The following is a 19954-nucleotide window of genomic DNA, read 5'->3' as shown; positions in this document are numbered from 1 at the left end:
TGTTGGGTTGCAAAAATTAAGTTTCATGGGCAAATTTTTTTTTTCCTTGATTAATGCAGCATTGAGAAACTGTTACTGCTAAGTCTAGTATCTTGTTGCATTGTAGACAATCTAGATTTTCGTAACCTATATTCATAAACATGATTTTACTTTGAGTTTGCATGTCCTTTTAAATTATCTGGATTGCATAGCAAATACAGCACAAAACAGGCCATTTGATCAGATCAGTCCATATTGATGTGTATGCTCCATTTGTGCCTCCTCATTGCTTCATCTAATGATAAACAGAGAAACAACCCAACCATCCAGGGGAGATAAAGCCTTGCATTTCTGGTACCATCCTTGTAAATCTTTTTTACACTCTCTCCAATGCAACTTCTATTTATTTTTATAATGGGGTAATCAGAAATACTACTCAAGTGTGGTCTAACCAATGTTTGCTAAGTTTAGCGTAACTTCTCTGCTTTTCAGTACTACTTTAGAAATAGACAGTTTTATGGCCTAGTAACTTGCATCACGACACAGTGATTTGTGCATTTGTACTCCTAGCTCCTCAAACACACAAGATTATTTTCCAAGTAATATATGACCTTATTTTTCTAACTAAAATGTAATACTTCTCATTTATCGGTGTGTATTTTCATGGACCTGACTTTGAGGAAACATTTTTACTACAGTTACAGCATGATTTTTCACATTTTTTCCTAACCAATCAGCATTCATAATTATAGGATGGTGTGGTCGTTCTCTTCAAATCAGTGGTGTTTTCTAACTTGTAGCCGATAGTTTTGTCATAGCTTGAGCTGATGGCTATCTTCAGCTCTTTTGATTTTTTTTTCTTCACTCCTTTAAAATGAACACTTTGGAGATTTTGGTGAAGACATTGTTGGAGGTTCACTAGCATGCTTGATTCTTGAAGCCACTGCACGGTGATCTTTTTTTCTGAGCTGTCTCTATCTTCCACTGCTTATGGTGATGTTTGATGGGCATGGAGGAATGGATGAGCCAGTGACTTGTCCAGCATTCATCAGCACTGGCCATTGCTTTGGTGGTGAGGGCATCCTTTTAGTCTCTGGATCAGACAATCATTAAGTTGACCATATGCCAGTGCTTTCATCATGGATGTCTTTGGGAAGTCTTGAATGTATTTTTTTGACAGACCAGTGTGTTAGTGATGACAAGCTGGTATTCCCAACCCCTTCCTTTCTGATGGTTCCTTCGCAGAACTGGAAATCCTTCCCAACCCTGGCATTGAAATTCCCGTAGAGGATTATCTTACTCTCCAGTGTTCTTCTGGAAGATATCATGTCCAGGGTGGAGCAGAAGCTTTCTTTGGACCCTTCGTTGGCATCACGAGTTAGGATATAGGCACTCGCAACCATCTGCTGCTGATTCTTGGCAAGTTGTAGATGGAGGGTCTTCAGGTCTTGGGGCAGCAGCGAAGCCAGTGTTTAAGTGTCTGAATTCACAGGCAAAAAGGGCAGTTCTCAGTTCTGGTTGATTGTTTTGCTTATTATCCATGAGGGTTCATTATATTCCTGGTTACAAAATTGAGTTTTACTTTGATTTTCTCACCACAGATAGATGAGCCTGCGGGCGCTGTTTTCCAGCTATGCTGGAGATGGAACAGAATATTTTTAGAGCATCTTTTCTTGTCCTTTCCCCAAGTGGGATGAGCAGATTGGATCCTGAAGAGGGCTACTCATTCGTGAAGAAAACCGCTGAAATGCTGTCTTGTTGCTATTCCAAGAGCGAGACAACTGATTCAAACTCCACAATCTACCTGCTGGTGTGAAGCTTGGGATTTCCAGATGTCTCAGTTCCCCTTCACCTTTTGCCAATCACCACAGGGCTGGTCTGTGTTAGGAGTGTGTTGTGTCCTTTCATTAGATGCCTGGTGCCTTTTAACATGAGAACAGTGTCGCACATCATCAGACACATGGTCCTTGATAGAGGATAGATCCAGATCCAGTGGCAAGGGGACCGCCAACTGGGGATATCCCTACTGTTGCAACTTTCATCTGCCATCACAGCCATTGATACCATACAATATCTTCTGCTGGGAACTGCTGTTGAGGACTTGTTCTGGATTGCACCCTGTCTGTTTCCTCCCCTCTGACCATCATGGGTGACACTGCTAGGAATTTAAGACTCCCAGTGACATCATTCTTGGGATCAGTGGAATGTTTAGCCTCTTCACGGCAAGGTGGAATTCCAAGTAAAGGACTTGTAGCACAAGGTGTTCAACTTTCAATAGCTTATCTACAAAACTTAGGCAGGTTATTAGAACATAGAACACTACAGCACAAACAGGCCCTTCAGCCCACGAGTTGCGCCAATCACATCGACACCTACCAATCCATAGACCTATCTATAACCCCCAATCCCATTAAATCCCATATACTCATCCAGAAGTCTTTTAAAAGACCCCAGCGAGTTCGCCTCCACCACCACTGACGGCAGCCGATTCCATTCACTCACCACCCTCTGAGTGAAAAACTTACCCCTAACATCACTTCTGTACTTGCCTCCCCGCACCTTAAATCTGTGTCCCCTCGTAGCGACCATTTCAACCCGGGGAAATAGCCTCTGAGAATCCACCCTATCTATTCCTCTCAACATTTTATAAACTTCTATCAGGTCGCCTCTCAACCTTCGTCTCTCCAGGGAGAAGAGTCCCAGCTCCATCAACCTAACTTCATAAGGCATGCCTCCCAGTCCAGGCAACATCCTTGTAAATCTCCTTTGTACCCTTTCAATAGCTTCTACGTCCTTCCTATAGTGAGGCGACCAGAACTGCGCACAGTACTCCAAGTGAGGCCTGACAAGGGTCTTATAAAGTTGCAGCATTACCTCCCGATTCCTAAACTCAATCCCTCGATTTATGAAGGCCAGTACACCATACGCCTTCTTGACCACATCCTCCACCTGCGAGGCCGATTTAAGAGTCCTGTGGACCCGGACCCCAAGATCCTTCTGCTCATCAACACTACTAAGACTCCTGCCCTTGATAGTGTACTCGTTCATCCCATTGGTCCTGCCAAAATGATGTTTCAATTGTACAGGCACTGGTGAAACCACATTTGGAATACTGTGTACGGTATTGGTCAGCTTAACTAAGGAAGTATATAACTGCATTGGAAGAAATTCAGAGAAGGTTTACCAGACTAACACCTGGAATGGATGGGTTGTCTTATGAGGCAAGGTTGGACAGGTTAGGCTTGTATCTGCTAGAATTTAGAAGGCTGAGGTGACTTGATTGAAACGTATAAGATCCAGAGAGGTCTTGACAGGGTGGATGTAGAAAGGATATTTACTCTTGAGGCAGAATCTAAAACCCAGCATCACAGTCTATAAATAAGGGTTGCCTATTTAAAACTGAGCTGAGGTGAAATTCTTTGTCTGGGCTGAGTGCCCTTGAAATGCTGTTCCTAGAAATGTGATGGAAGCAGACTACTTAAATATTTTCAAGGCAGAGGTGGATTGATTCTTGGTAAGCTAGAGGTGATAGATTATTGGGGGTAGCCAGGTTGCAAATTTAAAGTTAATACCGCATCAGCCAAAATTTTATTTAATGGCAGAGCAAGCTTGAGGGGCTGAATGGCCTCCTCCTGCTGCTTGTTCCAGTGTTCTTCCACTGGCAGTTTCTTCAAATTGGAGCAAACATGCTCTTTTGAGAACCTGATAAATTTTCTTTGGATTAAGATTCTTGGTGTTTAATTTCAGGTAATGTCTCAACTGGCTGTGCAAAAACTGGAGTTATTCAAAAAAAAAGTTTTTTTTGGAATATGCCATGCAGCAATTTTAATTGTGTAAATTGTTTTTTAAAACTTATAATTCAGCAAGGTATACCACTGGACTAGTTATTTGCTTTGCCACTTTTGCCCGCAGGTCTATACCTGCCCTCAAGTGACTCTTGACATAACCTGACCTGGCCTGTCCCAAACTGCCCAATCTGAAATCTGGTATGGCCACAGTCTTGAGGTTGCAGGTTTTGAGATATTATACCTATATTGTGAAATATGTTATTGGCTTTTAGTATGGAACATTACAGCATGAACAATATAAACAATGTGATAAATGCAAACAATATACAAGGCTGTATAGCTTTGTAACTGAATACAGAAATTAGACTCTCAAAGAACAACTTCCTAGGTTAGCAAGCATCTTAAGTAGCCCAAGTTTAGGTTGAAGCTTTCAGTTAATGCTTGCAAGTTATCCAGTTAATGCATTTTTTTTGTAGGAAGTTGACTTGGAGTATTTGGCTAAGACCACCAATGGGTTTTCTGGAGCTGATTTGACCGAGATCTGTCAACGCGCTTGTAAACTTGCAATCAGAGAATCTATTGAAAGTGAGATCAGGCGAGAACGTGAAAGACAGGGCAACCCTTCAGCCATGGTATGTGCAGGCATTATGCTTTTCAAATATAAACATCTACTCAGATTTATTCTAAACCAGTTATTGGCTTCTGTTTTTTAAATGATGCTCATTAATACCTAAGTGGCTTGAAATGCAGGAGGTTGAAGAAGATGACCCAGTTCCTGAAATACGCAAGGACCATTTTGAGGAAGCTATGCGCTATGCACGTCGATCTGTCAGTGATAATGATATTCGAAAATATGAAATGTTTGCACAAACACTGCAGCAGAGTCGTGGATTTGGCAGTTTCAGGCAAGTTTCCTTTATATCTTGCATTGTCATTTGTCAGAAGGTTTTTTCTTTAACTGCAAATAATCAATGACAGGTGATCATGACAAAAAAAAATTCATGTGCTGATTTGCTTTGGTTGAACAAATAATTTTAATTTTTGTAATACTTTCTTTAAAAAAAACTTTCTAACTTTTTATTTTTCTTCCTTGCATTGTATCAGTGACAGTTATACCCTAATTTGGCTGAAGTATTTTGCAGTGTGTTCCAGGAATGCCTGCAAATTGAACTTTATCATTAGTGTGAGGTGGTGCAGTTTGTCCTGTTTTACATAGTTGCACTTTAATTTTGGTTCGTTAAGGGGACCGGTATTCTTGTTTAGCATTAAGAGTTTCGTTTTAATGCCATTTTATGCTGGGTCTGACCAGTTGAGTCACCCAATCAACAATATTTTGGTGGCTTCACTTGCTTTCTAAACTCCCCTCTGATACTTCCTCTTGCTGCTGACTTTTGTAACTCCCCAGTTCGAAGCTGCTCTCCCTTCAAAGAACAAAAGCAGCCCGGGAAACAGGCCCTTCAGCCCAACGAGCCCACGCCGCCATCTCAACACCACCAGTCCCCCTCTCCACCCATGACCCTTGTCTAATGTTTTATGGCCATCCAGATTGAGGGAAACTGATTTAGGGACAATTTATTCCTGCCAATCAGCCTAACAGCACATCTTTGGGGTGTGGGAGGAAACCGGAGCACCCAGAGAAAACCCGCGCAAGCACAGGGAGAATGCGCAAACTCCCAGACACCGGCCCAAATCCATGTGTCTGCACAGCAATCAGTGATAGTCGCTGAGCTGTCACCTTGCCCAGTATCTGGTCCAGTTTAGGCACACACTAACGACATGAAGCACTAGGGCAATCTCAAACAACCAAGAGCAGCCCAAGTACGACCCATCGCGTGTATGCCCCCCATTGGACACAAGGCGGACCGACTTAAAGCCTGTGAATGAAAAGGAAAAAACACATTATTATTGTACCATATCCATTTACTACTTCTGCTTTCTCACGAGGATTCAGGAGAGGGAGACAGGAAGCATGAATGTCAGTGAGCTGGAGCTAACTGGAAAGAGTAGCATATTTCTTTAATGTTTCCAAATTTATTTTATTTTAAAAGTTATTTCTATATAAAGAACTTAGCAATGTAAAATATTTCAATTTACACAGACTTTTTGATGAAAAATGAACTATAGAGGCTAACTGCATGTTGGAATTAGAAAATTTGGTGCACTTAATGTGACATTATTTGAAGTTGCATTTCAGATTTAATATTGTACATGATAAATTTTTAATTCAGTTTTTACACATTACAAAAAGAGGGAATGGTAAGTTAATGTCTGAAGAATTCTATTTTGAAACTGCTGACAATCTGTACAGCTGGAGTTTATAGATTCTAAATGGATTGCATTTAAGAATGCTTAAAATGTTAACACTAATCACCATTGACAGTTATTGCAGAGCCATTTGCCTAGGATCAGGAATCTTCTTGATCATTATCTTGTAACCTCTTACTGGAGAGTGTTAGTTTTTGTTAGCTTTGTTCCATTTTAATTTATTACATCCATGTTTGAATTGGAAATTTCCTATATAAACATGACATACTAAGTGCAGTCTCATGCTCTTGGTAGTGCTGTGGCGCATCCTGTACCTCACAGTGAAATGCCTGCTGCAATCAGCTCTACCTCTTCACTAAACCAAATGAAAATATTACATAAAAATATAATTTGAGTTTAAAATGGGGACAGGTACATATGCAATTTATGTTGTAAGGGCATGTCCCATTTTGTGATGGTTCTACCTGTTACATTTGGGGCTCCATGGTGGCACAATGGTTAGCACTGCTGCCTCATAATGCTACAGACCCGAGTTCAGTTTTGGCCTTGGGTAACTGTGTGGAATTTGCACATTCTCCCTGTGAGTCTGCCGTACATTTCCTGCGGGTGCTTTGGTTTCCTCCAGTCCAAAGACGTGCACATAGGTGGATTGGCTATGCTAAATTGCTCTGAGTATTCCCAAGATATGTAGTTTGAGGAGATTAGGATTGAATGCCTGGGATTACAGGGATAGGGCTTGGGAGGGATGCTCTGTTGGAAGCCTGTGTGGACTTGCTGGGCTGAATGGCCTCTTTCTATACTGTGGGGATTCTGTGATAACTTACTGGTCTGTACCTATTAGAGTTTAGAAGAATGAGAGGTGATCTTGTTGAAATATGTAATTTGCTGAAGAGAGTGGGGGTGATGGTATTGATGTGACATACCTGAAGCAGTATTTGCAGTTTTGGGCTCCTTACTTGTGTTAGAAGCAGTGCAGCAAAGATTCACTCAACTGATTCCTGGAATGAAGGGGTTACCTTGTGAAGAGAGGTTGGTCCTGTATGGATTAAAGTTTAGACAATTGTGATCTTTTTGAAACAAGATTTTGAAGGACTGGACAGGGTGGATGCTGAGAGGATGTTTTCCCCTTATGAGAGAAAGTAGAATATTAAGGCTGAGTTAGATTGTGATCAACAAGGGAGTAACTTGATATTAGAGGATAGAAAGGAATTTAGAGTTACGACTATAATCAGATCAGCCATGACCCTTATCAACTTTAGCTTATTTATTTAATGTTAGATCAGATGACAGTGCACAAAGTGTACCATTACTGCAGCATGTGGGAGTTTGGGGAGAGTAACATGATTCTGAACATCCATTTTGCAGTAAGTGGAGGAAACGTCACCATGTCTGGTGAGTCTGTCGTGTCACTGGGATATGCCCAGGGATTGTTTCAGGATAGGGCTTGATCTGAAAAATGCTGGGAAGATACTTCCCTTACTGGAGAGTCTAGATCTAGGGATCAAATTACAAATCCATTAAATAAGCAAAATATGCTGGGTCGCTGTTTCTACGTTGAGCCAAAGAAACACGGAATGTCTTAGAATCATATAATGGTTACAGATTGAATGGCCTCCTTATGTTAAGTCCATGTTGGTTGGCTGTGAGAATAGCGCATCTACTTCCACTCTGTCTTTCTCGGTAGTCCTGCAGATTTTCTCTTCTTGCTCTTCCCCAGTAGCCCTGCAAATTTTTCTCTTAAGATGATGATTCAATTCCCTTTTGAAAACGATGATTGAATCTGCCTCCACTACATCCTCAGGCAGTGTACTTTGGATCCAAATCGCTCACTGTAGTAATAAGTTTTTCCACATGTTGTTTTTGGTTCTTTTGCCATTCTCTTAAATCTATATCCTCAGGTGGTGGTGGTAGTTGAATCTGCCACTACTGAGGAACCCTGAACAGGATTGAGATCAACTGCACTACCCCTGGTTGATTAACACACAAACATTCACTATTCTTCATTGGGGAACTTAGATAAAGAGGACACCTAGTTCCATTTATCTGAGTGACCACCATCAGAAGATGAGTAAAGCTGAAAGTTGGGTGAGAGAAATCAACTTGAGCAAGTGTCAATTCAACTGATTTAATGTTTCAATATATTAAATAATACAAACCATACATAGTGCTTGGCTTAGACTTTGAAACATTTGTTTTGGGTTGAGTAAAATTGCATTTCCTCCCCCTAATTTTATCAAATAGATGTGACTGAAATCCATATGTTGCTTAATTTTTAGTACTCCTGAATACCCTTCATACTCTAATTGAAAATCAGGTTGTCTGAAATCAAATATTTCAAAATAAAGTTTAACATTGCCTCCACTACTTGCAGATTCCCATCTAGTAGCCAAGCAGGTGCAGGACCAAGCCAAGGAACTGGAGGAGGAAGTGGTGGAAACATGTTCAGTGAAGACAATGATGATGATCTGTATGGTTAAACATACATTTGTGGACCAAATTTGACCAGGCCAAGTTGTACAATTTCCATTTCTTGGACTGTTGCTTTTCCTTTTCCTCCCCTTCAGTCCAGTCAGAGAAGCATGTGCAGCTTTCAATAATCTGGTTACAGGGGTTTCTTCTAAGAACCTATTCTTGATGTTGGATGTGAAGTTATAACTGTTAAATCACTGCAGAGTAGTCTATGACTACCTTCTGGGAAACTTCTGTTCTAATTGATGAGGCAGATTCAGCAGCTTTTGCAGTGAGTATAACTGTAGCCTGAAAAAATACAAAATGCTTATGGAACTTCATTTTTTTTTTATTTCAGTAGGTGACATGATAAATGTATACATTTGAATGAGATGAGACTTGAAATGTCAAGGAACTTAATATGAACTGATAATAAAATCTGAATTGTTGCACCTCCAATAATGAATTGTGTGTTTCCTGAATTTTATGCTGCAGATTCAGGTGAAACTGTCTAAATGATTAATGAAAAATATTTTATATGGTCTGTTTACAACTTTTGCTGGTGCAGAGTGAAAGATTATTATCAATGTGTTGCATTATGCTGACTGATGACCACTGAAGGGGCAGTGGTCATTTATAACTTTTAAACTGAGAAATGAAGTGATTTCAAGTAGTGGTAAAAATACTTTTAATAATTCATTACATACTTAACATTCTAAGTAGAACTGATCTGTGAACAAAATAAATTTTTAAACCACTGCATAGTTATTTATTTGCAATATTTCATTAAACTGGATAAATTCTGGTTATTTAAGGATTTAATTATACATGGCACCTGAAACAACTTTTGACTGGTAAGCTCCAGTGGAACAGTTGCCACAGGTAATGTTGGGATTTGGCTTTTGAGCATTGGTAGAACCTAAAAACTGTTCAGATTTATTACAAGGAAGCAAAATAAAACTTCATCTGGATTCCATTAGTGCTCCCAGGACAATTTAGTCTACTAATGTTGAGACTCTTGGATGGTTTTATTAACCTTGAAACTTAACTTCTTGAATGCTCTCCATCAGCTACTCGAGTTCCTCCCTACGAAACTCCATCTTGTTGAAACCTCTTTTATCAATATTCTGCTCCACCCGTCCATTACCACTATCACAGCAATCTCCAATGATTTGCCATCCTTAGCATCTCAATTCAAAACGCTTATCTCTGCATGCCTTCCCCAATAGTTTGTATCCTTGAACAAGATTTCTTCCACGTGTGTAGAACTTGTGGTAGTAGAGAGGGAGCAGCTCCAAGGAAATTTGGAGAGAGTCAGTGCAGATTCTATTGGCTGAATGGCCTACTTCTGCACTAGCAATTCTGTTATAAGTCATGGCCTAACAGGCAGCACAGGAACTGCAGGAGTTCAAAAAGGTAGCCACCACCTTCTTGAAGGCAATATCCATAGGCCCCTGTAGTCACAAATGATAATAACATTCTGAAGGTTAAGTGTTGTCCAAGTACTTTGAAAATTTGATTCCTGTCTTCACGACTTTATTTTGGGGGAATTCCAGTGATTAGTAGTTATATACACATCAAGAAAACTTCTGTACCCCAAATGAGATCAGTTCCTTCATTGTTTTTCCTGAAATTAGCAAATTGTACTGCATAAAATGTCACAAATGGACAGAAGATCTCTGGCAATTCTTCATCCACCCAAGTGGTTGATTTGTTTTCAAAATGTCGGATTGTGTTAACTATCATGGCTAGCAAAATTATGTTCTTGAGTAGGAAAGATTGGTTATGCTCGTAACAAAACTTTTCTAAACCTTGCAAGATGGAAAAAAAAGTAGGAATGGTTATCTTCTGACTAGGTAGAGATTGGTGTAAGAAATTAGCTTTATTTAAAATTGCGTTAGTGCGTGCTTTTGTAAGATATTAACTGCTTGCAAAACCATTCTTATCCTAAAATGGAATGTCACTTATACATCACTGAAAATGGAACTGAAGTTAAAGGGTATAGTCATTTGCAATATACCATGCAAGAGAATGCACTCTTTTTATCTTAGTCTTTTTTCTCTCAGGTAGAATTAGAAAAACGCCAAAGTGGTATTTGATTTAGATTGCTATTTTAATGGTGATCCTTATTTTGAGCTAAGTAAGGTATGTTGTGAAGTTATGAAGATATTTCTTCTTTTTATGCATTTGTGGGACATGGGCATCGCTGGCTGGCCAGCATTTATTGCCATCCCTAGTTGCCCTGGGAGGGCAGTTGAGAGTCAACCACATTGCTGTGGCTCTGGAGTCGCATGTAGGCAGTCAAGGTAAGGACAACAGATTTACTCCCCTAAAGGACATTAGTGAACCAGAATTAACTATGGTTTCATGGTCATCAGTCAATTCTTAATTACAGTTTTTTAAAATTGTTTTCAAATTCCACCATCTGCTGTGGCAGGATTCAAACCGGGGCCTATTTGCTAAAGATGGTTTTGATGCTAATTTTCTTTAGATTACAAATTCTATACTTTTAACATTTCCTCTGCATTCGAACTCTTTTGTCAACACAAAATATGGCAGTGACCAAAACAAGAAAAAAGGATAAAATTATTTCAGCTCAACTGAAAGATTTAGAAAAATTAAAATTTTACTTGACCTTAATGTTCAAGTAGTGCATCTCCCCCCCCCCCCCCCCCCCCCCCCCCCCGGACGGGTTACATGCCTCAATAGCAATGGCAAAATAGAAAATTCACTCCATTCACATCACCAGATACCAGGATTGACAATTTGTATGTCAAGAATAGCAAGGCCAGTTGCAATTTCCAGGCAAAACAAAAGATGGATCAAGATGAGGTATAATGAAGGGGAGGGGGTTGGGGGGCATGGTGACACAGTGGTTCGCACTGCTGCCTCACAATGCCAGAGACCTGGGTTCAATTCTGGCCTTGGGTGATTGTCTATGTGGAGTTTGCACATTCCCCCCCATGTCTGTGTGGATTTCCCCTGGGTGCTATGATTAACTCCCATAGTCCAAAGATGTTTGGGTTAGGTTGATTGGCCATGCTAAATTGATCCTAGTCAATTAGGATAAATATGTGGGGTTATGGGAATAGGGCCTGGGTGGGATTGTGGTTGGTGCAGACTCGATGGGCCAAATGGCCTCCTGCACTGTAGAACTCTATAATTTTAAAACTGGAAGTAGCTGAATCGTCAACAGCAATTACTGGAAATAATGGGAGGTAAGAGTTATGGCCTGAAGTTGTTGTCAGGTGCCTAATCGAAAGATGAGGTAGGTTCATTGGACTTTAGGAAATGAAGGTCAGAGTGAAGTAGGAAATTAAAGTGAAAACTGATCGAAAGCCTAGGGTCACACTTGTGGACTGAATGGAGATGTTTCCCTAATATAGAGGAGATACCATCATGAACTATGAATGCAGTATTCTGAGTTCAATGAAGTACAGGTAAACAGCTTCACCTGGAATGAGTGTTTTGGCTCCTGGATGGTGGGAAGGGAGGAGTTGCATCTCCTGTGCCTGCATGTAAAGGTGCCATTGGAAAGGGCAAGGGGTTATTGGGAGTAATAGAGCGAGCCAGGATGTCAGTCAAAGACTATCTCTTTAGAATGTTTTGGGGGAGGGAAATAAGTGCTTGTTGGCAGCGTCATGCAGGAGTTGGTGGAAATGATGGGAGGTTGATTTTGTTTAATATAGAGTAAGTGAAGCCAAGAGGTGCTGCCACAGTTCTGAGGCAGGGGGAAGGATTGCAAGCAGAAAATGAAACTGGGAGTCAAGGGTCTTGTTGGTCAGGGTGGAGAAGAATCCTTGTGCCAGCAGGGGGAAAAGTTGGTGGAGGGGAATGAAGGGTTGAAAAATAACCCATGTGAGCTCCTGTAGTAAAGTATTAGGAGGAAGTGAGTGGATCAAGAGAAGTTGGGCCTGAGCATAAGGTTCAGCTAGATAGAAAAGGGAGGGAATAAAGTAGGAAATGTTGGAGAAACCCCAGCAGGTCCAGCAGCATCTAGACAGAATGTTTTGCATTCACATGACTTCAGAGCTAAAGAGGGGGAGAAAAATGATGCATGTCACACTGTTTAAGATGGTGTGGAATAGATTAGGAATCAGGAATAAGACTGATTTGACAAAGATGTTTCGGGTGCATAAAGTTAAGATGGGACAAAGGCTAGTGCTCTGTGAAATCAAAATTTAATACTAAGTGCCAGGTTCCCCTGGGGGCAGGGACAACAAAATAGGATTACAAAGGGGGAATCAAGATGGAGGAGGAAGCTCATAGTCTGAAGTTGTTTAACTCAGTGTTGAATCCAGAAGGTTGTAAAGTGCCTAATCAGAAGATGAAGTGCTTTTGAGCCAAACTCAAAAGATAAAGGCTTAATCTATTCAAACTAACTTCATAAAACTAGTACTTCACCCCACATGTGAGTTGTGAACCTTCTCTGAACTACTGTCATTATATCCTTTTTTGAATGAGACCAAAACTCTACATACAATGTAATGTCACCATGGCCTTCGACAGCTGCAGTAAAACTTTCTGACTTTTGTAGTTAAATTCCCTTGCAGTAATATACTGCTTTTTTTATTATTCTTGCCAAAGTGGACAAGTTCACATTTTTCTGCATTATCCAGATTTTTGCCCATTTGCTTAACCTCTTCCTCTATTCCTAACATTACCATTAAAATGATGCTTATTCAGGACTCTGAAGTTGGAGAGGATAAGGAAAGGAAATTGTGGCCATACTCTCTACCCTAAAATTCACATCCAACCTTTGGAACCACCTAACAGCACCTGCTTTATTTCTTCTTCAGCAAGCTAATATCCCCACCTCCTGCCACTTCATAGAAGCCCTACAGTGCAGCAGGAGGCTATTTGGCCTATCGAGTCTGCACTAACATCAATCTCACCCTACATGTTTACCCCACTAATCTCACTAATCTTTGACATCAAGGGGCAAATTAGCATAGTCAATCTAATCTGCACATGTTTAGAGTTTGGGAGAAAACAGGAGCACCCAGAGGAAACACACGTAGACATGGAGAACATGCAAACTCCACACAGACAGTGACCCAAGCCAGAAATCGAACCCAGGTCCCTAGAACTGAGGCAGCAGCGCTAACAACTTTGCCCCTGTGACACCCTAATCCAATTCACTAGACAGAAGATGCTGTGCTGCCCTCTGACTACTATCCATTCTCAAATCTCTGCCATCTTTGCATGCTGCAACTTCAGTACATTCTAAAACATGTACATTTCTAAAAATCATGATTTCTGTTCTGAAAGCTGCTAGTTCAGTGTCAGAACAGTTCTAACTGCTTGAAATTGACTTTTTTTTTACTCCTTAGCTGCCACTAGCCCCAAATGCTACGTTCTTCTCTCTGGCCTTAGTCTCTCCTGACTTTTGAATTCTCAGCATTTGGTACTGTGACTCTAATGCTTTCTTTTTATTTCCAGATTTGAATACACAGCATCTTTTTTAATTGGATGTTCTCCACGAATTGCCATGTCTCTCTGTCCACCTCTCATCGTTTTCTTTATCCTCTTATTTTCTGTCCAGTCTCATGAGGGTACCCTTTTGGATTCAATCTCTTTATTAAGAATTAAAGAACAAAGAACAACACAGCGCGGGAAACAGGCCCTTCGGCCCAATGAGCCCGCGCCGCCATTTCAACATTGTGAGTCCCCTCTCCACCCATAACCCTTGTCTATGCTTATGGCATTCCACATTGGAAACCAGATTGAGGGGAGACTAGGGACAATTTGTTACACCAATCAGCCTAAGATTTGAAACTTTGTTCAGATCCTCTCATAGTTACTGGAGATTCCTTTTAGATTGCTATTCTAAATAATGCTCATGCTTTACAACTGATGCATAGAGGAAAAAAAAGTTGTCAAAAAACTCAAACTTGATGAAGTTTGAAAATGTTGCCCCAACACATGGTGGAAAACATTTATGAACTAATTGTGATTTATTGAAATCTTCTGAGACTCTTCATTTGCTTCATTACTACAATCAGGGACCACACCAACATCTCCAGGTCTTCAGCACATACATGAATGACCTTCATATTTGTCCAGTTTTTCATCCTTAAGTCTGCTGATCCCACAAATATCCCAGGACAGTGAAGTACACAGGTAGTGAGAGTAAATTCATATTCCCACAGTTTGCAATGAGTGTCCTCTCTTTCTATCTCAACCAGCCAGGATGTAATGGAATACTGGTCATTTACTGGGATGCATGCAAATGAAACAACATCCAAGTACCTTGGCACCATGCAGACATAGGCATTTGCTTGCTGTCTTCTCTACAACTGAATTTACTTTCACCACTCACCAGTGTGCCCACAGCATGCTAACAGAAGGAACTGCAATAACTCAGAGCTTGCATTGATATCACCTCCTGGCCTCGTGATCTCTATTTCTGAGCAGGATGACCAGAATTATGAGTGCATCAACATCTGCAAGTTACTCTTCAAGGCACATGACATCTTGACTTAGTCATATTCCATCATCATTATTGTGCCAATATTCTGAAACTTCCTAACCATGACAGAAACGTTCATCACACAGCAATAGCTCAAAATGGCTGATCATTACTGTCTCTAGGGTAAATAGGAATGGCTAGTAAATGTGGTTTTGTCAGTGCTCATATGTTGTGATCAAATTTTAAAAACGTGCATAAATGGGAACTGTTTTGACACAGCAACATCCCATTTGCTGAGGTGTGAAGAGATGAATAATTTGACTAACTTGGTGGTGTTTGATAGAGGAAGTTGACTGGGAGACCAGAAGGACTTGCTTAAGTAGTGCCATGGAAATGTGAACCACAGGAGCATAGGTTTAATAGATTTAATGCCTCATCCAAAGGATGGAAACTCCAGCAACATCTTATCCAATTTTTACAACATTAATCCAAAATTGGACATTGGTACTCCATGTTCTCTTATTACTACCTCATTATGACTCAGAATTTTCCTCAGAATTGGAACATTTCTGTTGGATGGGAATTCCTGAGGTGGAGGCTGGTTGGGAGGATCCCAAAACCGAGGGGTTTAGCAAGCAGGGTATGTGGAAAAACAGCACAATGGTGAAAGCAGCAGGAGATTAAAAGCAGTGTGAAAGATTACGTTTGAGAAATCAGCAATGTGTGATGTCTAGTGTACTGGTGCGGCAGTAATAATCTCTCCCTCAATGTCAACAAAACGAAGGAGATTGTCATCAACTTCAGGAAGCTTAAAGGAGAACATACCCTTGTCTACATCAACGAAGATGAAGTAGAAACGGTTGAGAGCTTCAAGTTTTTAGGTGTCCAGATCACCAACAACTTGTCCTGGTCCCCCTGCCCCTCACTGCTGACACTATCTCAGAAGACTAAGGAAATTTGGTATGTCAGCTAAGACTCTCCAACTGTTACAGATGCACCATAAAAAGCATCCCTTCTGGTTGTATCACAGTTTGGTATGGCTCCTGCTCTGCCCAAGACTGCAAGGAACTACAAAATGTTGTGAATGTGGCCCAATCCAGCACACAAACCAGCCTCCCATCCATTGACTCTGTCTACCCTTCCTGGTGCCTCAGCAAAGCAACCAGCATAATTAAGGATCATTTTCTCTTCCACCACCTTCCATCAGGAAAAAGATGCAAAAATCTGAGGTTACGGACCAACTGACTCAAAAACAGCTTCTTCCCTGCTGCCATTAGACTTTTGAATGACTTATCTTGCATTAAGTTGATCTTTCTCTACACTCTAGCTATGACTGTAACACTACATTCTGCACTCTCATTTCCTTCTCTATGAACAGTATGTTTTGTCTATAGCACGCAAGAAACAATACTTTTCACTGTTAATACATGTGGCAATAAATCAAATCATAGGGATACAGGTAAATGGTGAATATTTTGCTCCTTTATCTTGCAAAAGTATATAATGTAAAGTTTTATTGGTAGTATTAAGGTCTACTAACATTAGTAAAGGTTATTGGGAGTAGCAGGGTTTATTACTTTTTAAATAATTAACTTAACCAACACTTGATAAAGATGGCAGGGCAGGTGATGTGTTGAGTCTGTATATTGTGGGAGTTCTTGACTAGCAGTGAGTACCAGGCTGAGCACAAATTGCACTGGTTCATTAAACATGATGAGAAATTGAGTAAATTGGACTTGTATTCTAAAAGGATGAGAAGTAATCTTTTTGAAACCTACAAAATTCTGAAGGGGCTTTATAGGATGGATGCTGAGAGATTGTCTTCACTGCTCAAGAGAATCAGAAATTAGTGAGCAGAGTCTCAGGATAAGTGACTGATCATTTAGAACTAAGATGAGAGATTCCTTCATGCAAAAGGGTTGTGAAATCTTTGGAATTTTCTACACTTGAAGGTTGCAGATGTCCATTGTTGAACTATTTAAGGCTGAGATATACAAATATTTAATCTTTCAGGAATTGAGGTATGGGAGTGAGCAGGAAAATGAAGCTGAGACCAAAATTAGTCATGAGCATATTCAATGGCAGAGCAGGCTCAGTGGGTTGTGAGTGGTCTTCTCTTATTTATTACGTTCTTGTGCAATAGGATCTTTGAAAAGGTGAATAGAATTTTGACTAATGAGATATTTATGTACTTTGAAGTGTAATTTGATCATGTATGTGATCAATGTCAAGTTGGCCAGGCAGAATTTGACAGTATTCATGGAAGTGACTATTTCTTTCTTTTGAATATCATCTGATTTTGTTGATCTATTTCTGATTTACTGCTGCAATTTGGGATTCCACAAACTTCTTCCTTTGACTAAAGCTGTAAAGGGCACTCTGTTGTTTTGCTTTTCAATAATTTTCTCTTCAATGCTGGAACACATTTGTTCAGGTCAGCAACAGCACATGAAGTACCATTCTGCATGCAACTAATGGACACTGCTTGATTGAGGTAAAGATAGTTCCATTGTGTACAGGAATAATGTAGATTAAATCTGTTTTTACAGTCTGAAATTTGGCATCAGTGCTTTTTTCCAGAGGTAGTTATTGTTCTGTTGAATATAGTCGGCAAATGCAGGATTGGATTTGGTAATGATTTTTATCCTGTTGTACTGTATGTCCGAAGTTTTACTGATTTAAAAAAAAAATCAATGGAGAGTTTTACAAGAACCAGAGAGCTATAAATTGGGCTTCACGCAGGCAGTACTGTAATGGGATTCCTTTGATTTGATAAATATAACAATGTTAGCTAACTGCAAGCATGTGCTTCGTGTGCATTTTTGAAGGTTTACATTTACTCAGCAGATCCAAAATAAAATTACTGGAGTGCAAATTGAGGAAAGTTTGATTACCATTTAGCAACATTTGCTGGTGTCACGAGAAAGGTCAAGTTTCTTGGCAGATTTTGTTGGCACGCAGCAGAGTTACAGCATACACTCTGTGTACTCAGAAGGAGAATTTGGCACCGCATATTGAGAAGCAACTACAGACCAACACAAAATAAGCTCCAGGAAGGACAAAATGGGAACATTGAAAGATTAAATAATGCGGCCACTCGACAGCAGTATGCATACACTCTGTTTACAGGCCGGTAATCTGTTTTTGCACCTACTCAGCATAGACCAAATTTAAAAAAAAACCTCAAAACAAAAACTGGCATGTAAACAGTTTTCTAACCAAAGATTATTGACATTTCTGCTTTCCACAGAACTACTGAAAGTCATGTAACATCAGGAATTAAATCAAAGACAAATGTTTAAATAAAACAATTATTTTGTGGGGTGGGGAAATGTAGATTCTGAGTAACCCAATTTTCACATGATGATTGACAGATTATTCACAAAATCAGATCATCAAGATTCAGATTTGTGATACTTAACTGAGGAACTAACATGAAGCCTTATCAGTCACTTCCTCAGCTTGTTACTTCAGTCTGTTAGCGCGAGTGGGCGAAACGACCACTACGGACTCAGGGTGTAGTTCAATAGCGGCACAGCTTTATTTCCTTTTACGTCGACGGAGGTACAGTCAGGACATACAAATCGGACTGTCCCGAAAGCACACTAAAGACTCCCCCGCAACGGGCTACAGTTATACCTGAACTTCGGTGTAGCACGCGATTCAAATGCTAATCCTTTATTTACAGTATTTGACTTCAGCCACCCTGTCTCGATGGTTTCAAGTGTTGGGGAAATTGTTTTAAGTATGTGTTAATTGTTTTTGTCTGGTTATTAATGGTTTAGACTTTCTGGGGTTTGAACCATAGGTGTGTCAATGATTTCAAAAGAGGTTTGAGGGGCCAGGAATGTTTTCTTAACTATGCTAATTTTAGGTGTCTCCATGGGTTGTTTGACTGTTTTAGAAGTGCTGATTTTGATGGGGTGGAGATTTTAGTTCCTGTAGGTGCCATCCTGTCCAGCTTCCCTTATCTGCTAGCCCTCATTTGCATTCTAAAAGCGTGCCCTTGCCTACTGATCGGTGTCTGTTACTTTGTGATTTTTAGTGGGGAGACTCTGAGCGTAACTTTAGTCTGCTTCCATTTTGTGTGCCCAATTTCATAAAATTTGTTGTCTGATAAGTCTTTTTAAAAAACGTTTCTACTGGCCAAATTGCGTGAGTTCTCATGTGAATGAGTGAGAGCAGGGTGGACAAGTTTACTGATTATGGTACAGGATGCTATTCAACTGGGGGAGCACATGAGAAGTAAGTGGTTGTACTGAGCAGTATAGTGAGGTGTATTGACACTGTTCTCTGTCGCAAGAAGAGTGAGTCCAGATGGCTGTGTTGCCAGCCTGGTGTCAGGGTTTAGGACATCTGCTCCAGGCTGGAGCAGAACTTGCAGCTGGAGAGGGAGGATCCCTTTGTTGTGGCCCGTGTAGATACCAACGACTTAGGTAGAATGAGGAAAGAGGTTTCTGCATAAAGACTTTGAGGAGCTACGCACCAAATTAAACAACAGAACCTCCAAGGTTATGCTCTGGATTATCACATGAACTGTGTAAATTGGCATAGGGCATCTTCCCCTTCAGGGGAGACTGTGGCAGAGCGGTATTATTACTGGACTAGTAATCCAGAGACCCAGAGTAATGTTCTGAGGACCCAGGTTTGAACTTCGCCATGGCAGATGGTTAAATTTGAATTCAATATAATAATAATCTGGAATTAAAAGTCTCATGAAACCATTGTGGATTATTGTAAAAACTTTAGTTCACGAATGTCCTTTTGGGAAGGAAATTGGTCATCCTTACCTGGTTTGGCCTACAAGTGACTCCAAGAAGGGGCAATAAATGCTGGTCCAGACAGCAGTGCCCACATCCCAGGAATGGATAAAAAAAATGAGAGAAGTGGGTTTTGATTTGTTGGGCACTGGCACCAGTACTGGGGAAGTGGGGGGTTGTTCTATTGGCACGGATTACATTTGAACTGTGATGGGATCAGTGCTCTTGCAAACATATAACTAGGACATTCGAGAGTTTAAACAGTGCATGGAAGGTTCTGGAGAGGGGATACGTAGGCTTAT

General features: G+C 40.4%; 1 protein-coding gene across 2 annotated transcripts in view; it reads left to right on the top strand.

Annotated features, from left to right (window-relative positions):
• Positions 1 to 9238, top strand: part of vcp (valosin containing protein) — a 57717-nt gene extending 48479 nt beyond the window's left edge. The window contains exons 15-17 of one of the 2 annotated variants that reach the window (XM_080184391.1): positions 4244 to 4399; positions 4518 to 4672; positions 8404 to 9238. In XM_080184391.1, the coding sequence (XP_080040517.1) occupies positions 4244 to 4399; positions 4518 to 4672; positions 8404 to 8509 (417 nt within the window). In that variant the 3' untranslated portion in view covers positions 8510 to 9238. The remainder of the gene's footprint in view (positions 1 to 4243; positions 4400 to 4517; positions 4673 to 8403) is intronic. The other variant, XM_080184449.1, reaches the window with a different exon arrangement.
• Positions 9239 to 19954: the final 10716 nt, after the last annotated feature.

This window comes from Carcharhinus amblyrhynchos, chromosome 1, assembly GCF_965287045.1.
Source record: "Carcharhinus amblyrhynchos chromosome 1, sCarAmb.v2.hapA, whole genome shotgun sequence".
Taxonomy (NCBI): Eukaryota; Metazoa; Chordata; class Chondrichthyes; order Carcharhiniformes; family Carcharhinidae; genus Carcharhinus; species Carcharhinus amblyrhynchos.
Note: the sequence above shows the minus strand (reverse complement) of the source record. Positions and strands in the feature narration are given on the sequence as shown.